Consider the following 13,009-nt stretch of genomic DNA (forward strand, 5'->3'; position numbering starts at 1 on the left):
CCCTTTGCTGAGCAAGACAGTTGTTAAGCGGGTTTTACTCCATTTTACAGCCTTTCTTGCCACAGCTGTTTAATAATAATAATAATAAATAATAGTAAAGTTAGAAGGTGCCTTGGAGGTCATCTAGTCCAACCCCCTGCTCAGGCAGGAAACCCTACACCATTTCAGACAAATGGCTGTCCAGTCTCTTCTTTAAAACTTCCAGTGTTGGGAGCATTCACCGCTTCTGGAGGCAGGTTGTTCCACTGGTTAATTGTTCTGTCAGGAAGTTTCTCCTTAGTTCTAGATTGCTTCTCTCCTTGGTTAGTTTCCATCCATTCCTTCTTCTCCTGCCTTCAGGCGCTTTGGAGAATAGCTTGACTCCCTTCCTCTTCTTTGGGGCAGCCCTTGAGATACTGGAAGACTGCTATCATGTCCCCCCTCATCCTTCTTTTCTCTAGACTGGTCATTCCCAAATCCTGCAACCATTCTTCATATGTTTTAGTCTCCAGGCTTTTAATCATCTTTGTTGCTCTTCTCTGCACTTTCTAGAGTCTCAACATCTTTTTTACATCGTGGTGACCAAAACTGGATGCAGTATTCCAAGTGTGGCCTTACCAAGGCCTTGTAAAGTGGTATTAATACTTCATGTGATCTTCTATCCCTCTATTAATGCAGCCCAGCACTGTGTTGGTTTTTGGCAGCTGCAGCACACGGCTGGCTCCTATTTAAGTGATTGTCCACTAGTACTCCGAGGTCCCTCTCACAGTTGCTACTATTGAGCAAGGTACCCCCGATACTAGGGGTAGGCAACCTCGGCTCTTTTATGACTCATGGACTTCAACTCCCAGAATTCCATAGCTGACTCAGGAATTCTGGGAGTTGAAGTCCATGAATCATAAAAGAGCTGAGGTTGCCTACCCCTGCCCTATACTATACCTGTACATTTGGTTTTTCTTGCCTAAATGTAGAACCTTGCTTTTTTTCACCATTGAGTGAATCACTGCAATTGTTAAGTGACTCACAAAGTTGTAAAGTGAATCCAGCTTCCCCAGTGACTCTACTCATCAGATGGTCATAAAAGGGGACGTGACCCCGGGACATTGCAATCGTCATAAATATGAGTCAGTCTGAATTTTCGTCATGTGATCATAAATGTGAAAAACGATCACAAGTCACATTTTTCAGTGCTGTTGTAACTTTGAACAGTCCACTAAATGAACTGTTGTAAATCGAGGACTGCCTGTACTTTGGATCCCTATTTCTGACCCAGAATCCAAGTCTATTTTCCTGCTGGCTTTGATTCACTGTAAAAAGAAAAACCAGCACAGATTCAGAAGATCAAGGACCACAAGAGACATTTTCCTCTGTGTAACAAAAGAGAACCTTAAAAATTTATTAATTTTGTCTCCGCAAACTTGTACAAAAATTTCTTACTTATCACTTATACTAGTGCAGACCGAAAGCTCCGGCTCAGATCTTTTGGACATGATCGTTTTTTTATCATTGATAAAAGATAACCTTTGTGTGGTGATCACCCCAGGATTGTTTTTTTTTTAAAATAGTTAAGCCATCACTCGGGAAGATTTTTTTCACTGTTGTGTGCTTGCCACTAGTTTCATTTTGTTTATCCCTTTTCTGTAGCTGATCTTACACTGGTAGTGTAGTTTGTTACAACATTAATGCCACATGTTTGTTTTTAAATTTTTTTAAAAATGCTGTTTTTTGATATTCAGCCGTGTTAGGATCTTCAATTGTTCGTTAAAAAAAAGGATTCAAAGTCCCTGGTCATTGCAAACACGAAATTATCCCACCTCCCGCTTGCAAATATGAGACGAAAAGAGAAAGACGGGTAAAAAATGCCCAAGAAGTCTCTTTGTACACAGTGCGATGTCATTTAAAGTCTCCGGGTTTTTTCTGTCCCTTCTCCACAACCTTCAGAGTGTTATGTTTTATTTCTGGAGCCCTTAAAATTAAGCTCTCCCTGGCATGAGCTAAATCCACCTTTAAAAGCTCAATTTCCAAGCAAGGTTTGGAAACGTTGGCCGAGGGGAAAATTGGAAGAAGAGAGGAAACTGAGCAAACATTTGCCAAGAAATCGGAAAGTTTCTCGTCCAGAATCAAAGAGACTTCCGGGGCCTTTTGAGAAAGGACAGGGCGTATGTTCGGGGCGCAGAAATCTTCTGCTTTTTCAGCTGGACTTGTGACTGGGCCGTGAGCTGCAGCTTGATGGCACTCGAGTTGATCTTGGCGGCCACCAGGAGTTCCTTCATCCCTTTCATTTTCTCGCTCTGAAAGGTGAGGACGGGGCCTTCGGGGCGGGGGCTGGAGCCGCTGCTGAGACCCTCCTCCTTCTCCGGAAGCGGCCGGTCGGATCGCTGGGTGGTGCTCGGGCGCCGGCGTTCTGTGGCCTTCTTGGCCAGGGGCGGCTCTTCCGGCTTGGATTCTCGCCGGGGACCCCGACGTCGGCCTTCTCGGGGATCCTCACTCCCTTGGTCGTCGTCATCGTTCGCATCCAGGTCCCGGCTGACCAGGGTCACCTTCTGCCGCACCTGGAAGAACAAGGGAGGTCCTGGCAACGATCTGGGGGGCTGTGTTTGTCAACGTTGGCACTTTAAAGAGGTGTGGATTTCAACTCCCAGAATTCCCCAGCCAGCATGCGTTAAGACCCTCAGGGCACGGATCTCTATGGCGCCACGGCCTGCTTGAATCTGGCCCGTGGGAGGTAGGCAAGCGTGCGCACGTAAAGCTCCACTTGTGTGAGGGAAGGAAGCTCACACTTGCGTGGGAAGTGTCGCACGTGAGCGCCTCTGCTTGTGCGAGCTTTGTGCCTGCCACTCGCACGAGTGGATCTTTGTGCAAAAGTGTAAGCACCCTCTGCTCACATGCAAAGCTCCATTCATGAGAGTGGATGGCACGTGTGCCCACCGCTTACACAAGCGGAACGGTGCGTGCGTGCCTGTCACTCACTCCCGCTGGGCCGGGCCGCCAAGCTGGAAAGGTTGAGGACCGCTGCTTTAAGAGGCCTGCATTTGGACTCCCAGAATCCCTCAGTCAGCATGCTGCTTGTGGAATTCTGGGAACTGAAGTCCACCTCTCTTAAAGCTGCCAAGGTTGAGAAACACTGATCTAGCCCACACAAAAACATCTCCCACGCCATGCATTCTTCAAATTCCTAGATTAATTTATTCATTGGTAAGTGCATCCTGTTTTTCAAATGCAAATCAGCCTTGTTATTTCAGCTCGTGCGTAACCCTCTGTGTTGTATTTTATATTGTGCAATTGCTTGGAAGACGTTGGGATAGTATTACCCCATCTCCCCGGGGTTCAAAATCTCCAGAAATGCTGATTGCAGTTGTGGGAACAGAGAGAGAAAGAGGCGGAGAAACGGGAGAGAAAATACTACAGATAGTCTTCAACTTACAAGCATTCTTATAGTGACCGTTCCAAGTTACAACGGCACTGCTGGCTAGGGAATTCTGGGAGTTGAAGTCCTCCCATCTTAAAGCATCCTGGCTGGGGAATTCTGGGAGCGGAAGTCCACCCATCTTAAAGCATGCTGGCTGGGGAATTCTGGGAGCGGAAGTACACCCCTCTTAAAGCATGCTGGCTGGGGAATTCTGGGAGTTGTAGTTCAGACATCTTAAAGCATGCTGGCTGGGGAATTCTGGGGGTTGAAGTCCAGTCATCTTAATGCATGCTGGCTGGGGAATTCTGGGAGTTGTAGTTCAGACAACTTAAAGCATGCTCGCTGGGGAATTCTGGGAGTTGTAGTTCAGACATCTTAAAGCATGCTGGCTGGGGAATTCTGGGGGTTGAAGTCCAGTCATCTTAATGCATGCTGGCTGGGGAATTCTGGGAGTTGTAGTTCAGACATCTTAAAGCATGCTGGGTGGGGAATTCTGGGAGTTGAAGTCCACCCCTCTTAAAGCAAGCTGGGTGGGGAATTCTGGGAGTTGTAGTTCAGACATCTTAAAGCATGGCGGCTGGGGAATTCTTGGGAATTGTACTTCAGACATCTGAAAAGTTCCCAAGGGTGGAAACACTACTCTACAGTTTTCCTCAGCTGAATGCAGGACAACCATCCTACCCTGGGAGAATACAACAGTTCCAATCCCAGTGCCCCCCCCTCTGAGACCACCACAAAGCCCTTTTGCACCTATAACTTGTTTCTTAAAACGACTTTGTACTAGACCACATTTCCCTCCGCCCCCAAAGCTTCCACCCCTGCCAACTCTATATCTCCAGCCCTCTCTGTGCCGAGGCCGACATCTCACCGTCCCATCAAAGCGGCTCAGCGACTGGACCAGGAAGGTGGCCCAGCCGACATGCAGGACCGGTGTGGGGCTGCCCTCTTCCCATTTGCAGATGCCGTCGTAGAAGCGCAGAAGGTGGGCAAAGCACTCGGGGTCCTGCAACGCCGATCCGCCCGTTTGAGACGGCGAAGCCTAAAGAAAAGGCAGGAAAGGTCAGACTCTTCCGTAGTGGGATTATACTGGCAAAGACAGTTAAACATAGAATAATAGAATTAGAAGGGACCTTGGAGGTCATCTAGTCCAACCGCTTGCTTGAGCAGGAGGAGATCTTACACCATTTCAGACAAATGGTTTCCCAGTCTGTTTTTAAAAGCCTCAAGTGATGGGGCACCTACAACTTCTGGAGGCAAGCTGTTCCACTGGTTCTCACTGTCAGGAAATTTCTCCTTAATTCCAGGTTGCTTCTCTCCTTGATTAGTTTCCACCCGTTGCTTCTTGTCCTGCCTTCAGGTGCTTTGGAAAATAGTTTGACCCCCTCTTCCTTGTGGCAGCCCCTCAAGTAATAAAACGCTGCTATCATGTCAACTCTAGTCTTTCTTTTTATTAGACTAGATCAGGGGTCCCCAACCGCCGGTCTGTGGATCAGTACCGGGCCACGGTATGCCAGCAACCGGTCCGCACAAACAAGCAAAGCCCCATCCGTGGGATGCAGGCAGCACACAAAACCACACACCCTCCGGTCCGTGGAAAAACCAGCCAGTCTGCCGTTACCACTGCAGCCACGCCCACCCAATGGGCCACACCCACCCGGCACCCGACGATGCATAAGTGGGTTTTGGGTTGCAGTTTGAGCACTTGTCTCTAAAAGGTTCGCCATCACTGGTTTAAACGATGGTTCAAAGTTATGACAGCACTGAAAACAGCGACGTATGTCCCTGCACCAGTCCCAGGGTCAAGCGATTGCAATCTGGACACTTGGCAACCGGTCTGCATTGATGACGGTTGCAATGTCCTGGTGTGGTCACAATTTGCAATCTTCCCAGCGTGGTCTCTCACAAGCAAAGTCCTTGGGAGGCTGGACAGAGTTAAGAAACCATGTCGCCAACTTAACCACCACACTGATTCCCTTAACAACTGCGGCCATAAGATCCTAAGAAGGGGCAAAACTCCCGTGTCAACTGTCTCGCTTAGCAACGGAAAGGTTGGGCTCCGCGGGGGTCGAGGACTACCTGCCTTTATGGCAATTGTTGATTGTGTAGCGTTATTGTGATTGTGTCACTGACCTCTCCTTTCTCCCCAGCTCCCTTGTCTTCGGCGGAGTCCGCCAGGCTGGCCACCTCTTTGAGCAAATTGGGAATAATGTCGTTGGCCACGTCAAAGAATTCCTTATAAATCTCTTCATCTTCTCGGCAGTAGTTGTAACTGCAGAGAGGAAGGGGGGGAAAAAATACACACAGAGAAAACACGATTAAAAGTCCTGTTAAGTCTTCCTTAAAAACAAAGGAGGACTTGCCCAGACTATAGGAGCGGCTGGTTGATCTTCCAAGACAGGGATCCTCAAACGTGGCCCCTTTAAGACTTGTGGACTTCAACTCCCAGAATTCCCCAGCCAGCATGATTAGTAGAATATATATGTGAAATAATGTATCTTTTGAAATAATACGCTTATTTTATGTATGATAACGACCTTGTAATGGAATGAGAATAAGAAAATGGATTGTGATAATGGAAGACATGGTATTAGTAAATGAGGAGCTAGTAGAATTAAAAATAGAATATGTTTAGGAATTATGAGAATGTAATTGTGGGAATAATAGCGACATAAATCTTGGGCTCAATTGTGGTCGTAAGTCAAGGACGACCTGCGATGATTCCCATTTGGACAGACCTCCCACAACAGAATTCTTTCTGGCTATGCCAGTTCTGAATTTGCCTTTATTGGAAAAAGTAAAGCTGTTTTTTTTTTCTTTCTTAATTTTCTCAATTAATTTTTCTTCATTCCCTTCCTTCGGTGGGAAAAAAGGACTTTGAAAGGAACTTACTCTTGGATCACAGTGGCCGAGTCAGCCCACGCCTCTAGCGCTTCCTTCACATTTTTGTTACGGCAGTGATAGCTGGCCAAGTAGATGTAGGGATAAATGTGCTCGTTGTGATAATACTGCTTGGCTGAGCTGATCCCCTAGCAGGAGACAAGGGGGGGGGAATTAAAAGGGGGGCAAAATCAGAGGTGGCTAAATTGACTGTTTTGATAAATAATAATAATAACAAAACAAATAATAATAGTAATAGTAATAGTAATAATAACAAAGTTGAAAGGGACCTTGGAGGTCATCTGGTCCAACCCCCTTCTCAGGCAGGAGACCCTATACCAGGGATAGGCAACCTTGGCTCTTTTATGACTCGTGGACTTCAGCTCCCAGAATTCCTGAGTCAGCATGGGTGACTCAGGAATTCTGGGAGTTGAAGTCCATGAGTCATAAAAGAGCCGAGGTTGCCTACCCCTGCCCTATACCATTTCAGACAAATGGATGTCCAGTCTCTTCTTAAAAACTTCCAGTGTTGGAGCGTTCACCGCTTCTGGAGGCAAGGAGTTCCACTGGTTAATTGTTCTAACTGTCAGGAAGTTTCTCCTTAGTTCTAGGTTGCTTCTCTCCTTATTTAGTTTCCATCCGTTGCATCTTGTCCTGCCTTCAGGCGCTTTGGAGAATAGCTTGACTTCCTCTTCTTTGGGGCGCCCCCTGAGATACTGGAACGCTGCTGTCATGTCCCCCCTCGTCCTTCTCTTCGTTAAACTAGACCTTCCCAATTCCAGCAACCGTTCCTTATATGCTTTAGCCTCCAGTCCCCTGATCATCTTTGTTGCTTTGCTGTTATTTACCTGGTGGTAAATACAGAGGGGGTCAGGACGGCCCAGCGTGGGTTCCAGCTCCTCCAGATCAGCCAGGTTCCCCAAAGCCATGGGATACCTGCAAGGAGAAGGAGAATCCCTAGAGCAGATGCGAACCTCAAAGCAATTCCAGCCATCCTTGGCCAGCCTCTTCCCTGGCCGTCTTGTTTTTTTAAAGATGGCACCATCATCGCAAGCAGATCTCAAATCAACCGCCAGGAGATACAAGAGGGGGGATCAATTCCACCTGTCCAACCAGCAGAGATGAAGGCGTCCCAACTGCAGGGATGCGACGTGTTCTATCAGAATCAAGCTATGGGAACTTGGTGCTCGCTGAGCTTGGTGGTTTTCTTGCAGGCTTTAATTACCCAAGTAAATAAGATCACCAGTGCCAGAAGGGAGTGGGGTTTGTTTCTCTTCTAGCACTGATGATGTACCCTAGCTGGATCATGAAACGTCTGCAAGAAAACAACCAAGTTCAGAGAGGAATAGAATAGAATAGAATAGAATAGAATAGAATAGAATAATAATAATAATGAATAGAATAGAATTAGTAAAAGTAGGAATAGAATAGAAGTACAATAAGAATAGAATAGAATAGAATTAGAATAGAATAAGAATAGAATAGAATAGAGAATACAGAAAGAATAGAATAGAATAGAGAAAGAATAGAATAGAGAAAGAATAGAATAGAATAGAGAAAGAATAGAATAGAACAGAATAGAGAATACAGAAAGAATAGAATACTATAGAATAGAATAGAATAGAATTAGAATTAGTAATAATAGGAATAGAATAGAAGTACAATAAGAATAGAAGTACAATAAGAATAGAATAGAATAGAATAGAAGTACAATAAGAATAGGATAGGATAGGATAGGATAGGATAAACCTTTTGTCACTTTAAATGTACTCTAATTGGCATACACTAGCACATCACCCTTAGCTTCAGAAATTCTCCTCTATTAATATCAGACAAACAATCAAGCAGAAAACTTTACCCCAATCAAGAACCCCACTCCCCAACCACCACTCCAGGCAAACTACTGTATATAAACAGAGAGCAAACCCCCCCTCCCTCCTAGCACTGATGATGTTACCTAGCTGGGTCACAAAACGTCTGCAGGAAAACCACCAAGCTCAGAGAACCCCAAGGACCCCACAGTCCTTTTCCTCCTCCCCCTCCCCCCTCTTCAAACTCCCCTCCCTTCTAGCACTGATGACGTTACCTAGTTGGGTCATAAAACGTCTGCCAGAAAACCACCAAGCTCAGAGAGCATCAAGGAGCCCAGCTATAAATGTTTCTCTTCTATCAAGTCTCACGCTACTTAACAGAATAATGAAGTTGGAAGGAACCCTGGAGGTCTTCTAGTCCAACCCCGTTTTGGTCGCTCATCCAGGCAAAATCAGGGCAGGCCCCTATATGAAGGGGAACTACTTACCTCTCCAAATGCTGCATGTCGTAGAGGACCCATAATAGTTTCTGCAAAGAACAGAGGGACGAGAGGTGAGGGTCGGGGGGGGGGGCGCTTGGGATTTTGCCCCTCCCACAAAACCATCCCCTCTTTCCCCCCCTCCCCATCTCCGGGCCACCAACCTGGAAGCGTTGGGAAACTCTGAATTAATTCTATTTTTAAGAAGCAGAAGTACTTATTTTTTTAAAAAAGTAGTTCTCTTTTTACATCAGCAGACTCTTGCAAACAGGACAGTACGCTCCTCGGTCACCCTTTTTTACAAGCAGTTCTCAGCTTACAACCGTTTGTTTAGTGACCGTTCAAAGTTACAACGGCACTGAAAAAAAGTGACTTACAACCAGTCCTCAGACATACGACATTGGAGCATCCCCAGGGTCATGTGATGAAACTTCCAGCCCCCTGACCAGTTGAAGTGGACTTCAACTCCCAGAATTCTCCAGCTAGCCATGCATTAAGATGTCTGAACTACAATTCCCAGAATTCTCCAGCCAGCATGCTTTAAGGGTGGACTTCCACTCCCACCAGCATCTTTTAAGATGGGTAGACTTCCATTCCCAGAATCCCCCAGCATGCTTTAATTCTGGAAGGTGAAGTCCACCTGTCTTAAAGCTGCCATGGTTGAGAGACACTGCCCTACACCATTAAGCCCCCCCCCAAAGATGAGGACGGCTTAGAAGAGACGGGTATGATGGCCACGTCACAAGGGGGTGGACTGGAGGACCTTCCCTTGCCCAATCAAGCCTCAAGCGAGACCTGTGCTTTGCTCACCTGCTGGAGCTGCAACAGCTCCAGGCTGTCAGAGTGCAGGTCGATGGAGGGGTTGATGGCACAAACCATGAAAGCAACCTCCATTGGCCTAGTGCAACGCAGGTAGGATCCCTTCAGGTACAGCCAACTCTGCAAAGAGAGGAGGAAGATTTGAAGCTGGAATCAGTGCTTGGTTTACTTGCAGAAGAATGATTGACACATCCAAGTTTCCTATGCCGATTTTCTCCCCAAATCAAAGTCTGGTGGGGAAGGCATCAGACTAGAAACCAGGAGACCGTAAGTTCTAGTCCTGCCTTAGGATGAAAGCTGCTGGGTGACTTTGGGACAATCACCAGGAGACGGTGAATTCTAGTTCCACCAAAGACCTGAAAGTTGGCTAGATGACTTTGGGCCAATCACCAGGAGACGGTGTGTTCTAGTCCCGCCTTAGGCATGAAAGCCGGCTGGGCGACTTTGGGACAATCACCAGGAGACGGTGAGTTCTAGTCCCGCCTTAGCACTAGCTGGGTGACTCTGAGCCAGTCACTTACTCTCAGCCCAACCCACCTCATAGGGTTGCAGTGGAGAAATTAGCAGGAGGCAGGACTAGTAGGTATGCTTGTTGCCTTGAATGATTTATGAAATAATGAAGGTGGGATTAAAAAAAACCTAATAAACTAAAGTAGCCAAGTAACTTCAATACACCTCAGCAATTCTGGAGAATAGAATTAGAATAGAATGAATAAGAATAGAATAAGAATAGAATAGAATAGAACAGAATTACAGAATAGAATAGAATAGAAATACAGAAAGAATAGAATAGAATTACAGAATAGAAATACAGAAAGAATAGAATAGAATTACAGAATAGAATAGAAATACAGAAAGAATAGAATAGAATTACAGAATAGAATAGAATAGGAAATGGGAATGGAAATAGGAGTAGAATAGAATACAGAAGGAGAATATAACAGATAATAGAATAACTTTTTCACTTTAAATGTACATTAATACCCTAAAATGAGATTCCACTGCACACAGCTCTCAAAGGGGAACCACCTCCAATATATACAATATAATAAGGACAGAAAGAAATCCTGGCATGGACTTTTCAGTGAGCAATGCAAGCAAAGCTCCAACCCAGAACAGCAGCCCTTTTTCGTTACCCGTTCAGCTACACCCGAGTTGACCGTCTGCCCACGCCGGTCCTCGTTGCCTTTCCCATGCCACGTGACCTCAGCCGTCTGCTCCCCGTCCTTGCCGAACACGACCCACGCGTGGTCCTCCGAGAGGGCCAGGTGCACGTCGTAGAGCCCCAGCGCCTGGCAGGCTCCGACCACCGCAAAAGCCACTCCAGAGCTGTCTAACTTGGTCCCTGAGCCGGAGGAAAAATTAAACCAACTTTAGACAGACATTTTGAACAAACCTTTCCTTCAATTTATACCAGCGGTTCTCCACCTGTGGGTCGGGACCCCATTTGGGGTCGAAGGACCATTTCACGGGGGTCGCCAAACAACGCAGTCCGCCATTTTTTCCCCCCTTTTCCTTAGCTGTGCTCCTCCCTTTGATTCTATTGGCTTTTGAAAGCCAATAGAATAGACTCTCTTGAATAGAGTCTCATTCTATTGGCTTTCCAAAGCCAGTAGGAATTGTCCGGGCTGTCTCTGCCCTGCTGAGCCTGCCAAAAGCCCCATTCTGCAAATGGTTCTGCACCGGTTGAGTAGTCCTCGACTTACGACCGGTTGAGTAGTCCTCGACTTACGACCGGTTGGGGGGTCGCGGCATTAAAAAGGTTGAGAACCACTGATTTATACCCCCACTGCTCTCTGCATAAACCAAACTTGGCAACTTCAACTCCCAGTCATAAAGCGGGAAGGTCTTCTCCTTCTCCCCCTGTGCGCCCCCCCCGTGCCAGTACGGAGCCCCCACCTGTGATGAAGCTGAAGAGCGACTGGATGTGGGCTCGGTCCTTGAAGTAAGAACGGCTCAGGCTGTTCCAGATGACGTCCGAGACTTTCTTGACCAGTTCCCGGGAGGAGTAACCGTCCGGCCGGGGGTACAGCGAGAGATCCACGGCGCCTCGGATCTGGGCGGTGAAGCGGGCATGCAGGGCGCCCACGATGCTCAAGTCGGCCACGGGGAAGTAGGTCAGGTTTTCGGGACCCTGGACCGGCTCGAAGCTGATGCCCGGCACGTTGGTGGGGAGGACCCGGTTGACGGCCAGGAAGTGCTCCACGAAGCCCAGCACCAGCGAGAGGAGCACCAGGTCCGGCTGCTCCCGGTGAAGCTCCAGCGCGAAGAGGCGCACCACATCGGAGACGGAGCGCAGGGGGAACAAAGCCTTCTGGGCACTCTTCAGCCCCATGGCCAGCGCAGGCCTGCAAGGCGAGAAAGAGATGAGGGACGCTGAAGGCAAGGAGGGCAAGAGAAGGCCCCATCATCCACAGCAGAGACACATGGGCTGCCTTGGAAAGCTCAGTGTTGCTCTCTAGGCAACCCCTTCTCTAGACTTCAACCCCCAGAATTCCCCAGCTAGCATGCTTTAAGAGGGGTGGGCTTCAACTCTCCCCTCTCAGATTGCTGAGGAATGCTGGAGTCCAAGTCCACACATTTCAAAGCATGCTGGCTAGGGAATTCTGGGAGCTGGAGGGACTGCTGGCCATGGAATTCTGGGATATGAAGTTCGTCAATCTTAAAGGATGCTGACTGGGGAATTCTGGGATATGAAGTCCACCCCTCTTAAAGCACCCTGGCTGGGGAATTCTAGGAGTGGAAGACCTCCCCCCTTAAAGCATGCTGGCTGGGGGATTCTGGGAGTTGAGGTCCACCCCTCTTAAAGCAGGCTGGCTGGGGAATTCTGGGAGTGGAAGTCCCCCCCCTCTTAAAGCATGCTGGCTGGGGAATTCTGGGAGTTGAGGTCCACCCCTCTCAAAGCAGGCTGGCTGGGGGATTCTGGGAGCTGAAGCTCATGCATCTTCAAAAACATGCTGACCAAGAAATTCTAGGTAGGCTATGAAGTCCACCCCTCTTAAAGCACGGCTGGCTGGGGAATTCTGGGATATGAAGCTCACCCCTCTTAAAGCACGGCTGGCTGGGGAATTCTGGGAGATGAAGTCCACCCCTCTTAAAGCAGGCTGGCTGGGGGACTCTGGGACATGGAGTCCAAGTGCAACGTCGGAACACCCTGCTTTAGGATCAGGCAGCCCAGCTCGTCCCCATGCGAGGCATCACCGGGCTGCGGCCAGAGCCGGACTCCTCTCCAGCGCTGCACAGGATCCGGAGGACCCCCCCTCCCCAAATCCCGTTAGGAACAAAAGGACCCTCCCCACCGGCTTTGCAAGCGGCTGGAGGGCGCTGGGAAGGCAAAGCTCCTTGCAGCCCCGTCTCCAGCCCGGCCGGTTCGCCCTGGGACTCCCCCTTTGCTGCAAACGGGGACTGGAGGGGGGTCCGCGCCCCCTCGCAACGCCCCCCCCCCGCGCGCCCCTCACCTCTCCTGCTCGGCAATTCAAACGCGCGGCTGCAAAGCCATCCTGCCTGCGCCTCCCGCCCCGCCCCTGCCCCGCCCCGCCGCGCAAAGGAGCATGGGCGCTGAAGTCCCGCTTTTGCAAAGCAGGCTGGGAGGAATGGCTTGGAACCTTTGGAGGGGCTTGCGGGGGGGGGGGGGA

General features: G+C 48.5%; 1 protein-coding gene across 1 annotated transcript; it reads right to left on the minus strand.

The window, feature by feature from the left end:
* Positions 1–1,344: 1,344 nt before the first annotated feature.
* On the minus strand, positions 1,345–12,911 carry MEN1 (menin 1). The gene is made up of 10 exons (XM_039366252.1): positions 12,833–12,911; positions 11,274–11,722; positions 10,511–10,719; positions 9,366–9,494; positions 8,565–8,605; positions 7,114–7,201; positions 6,278–6,414; positions 5,519–5,657; positions 4,257–4,427; positions 1,345–2,531 (listed from the first exon to the last, which is right to left on the minus strand). The coding sequence occupies exons 2-10, from the start codon at positions 11,707–11,709 to the stop codon at positions 2,100–2,102; spliced, it is 1,782 nt and encodes a 593-aa protein (XP_039222186.1). The 5' UTR covers positions 11,710–11,722; positions 12,833–12,911; the 3' UTR covers positions 1,345–2,099.
* Positions 12,912–13,009: the final 98 nt, after the last annotated feature.

This window comes from Crotalus tigris, unplaced genomic scaffold (genome assembly GCF_016545835.1).
Source record: "Crotalus tigris isolate CLP2741 ecotype Arizona unplaced genomic scaffold, ASM1654583v1 scf7180000020245.1906669, whole genome shotgun sequence".
NCBI lineage: Eukaryota > Metazoa > Chordata > Lepidosauria > Squamata > Viperidae > Crotalus > Crotalus tigris.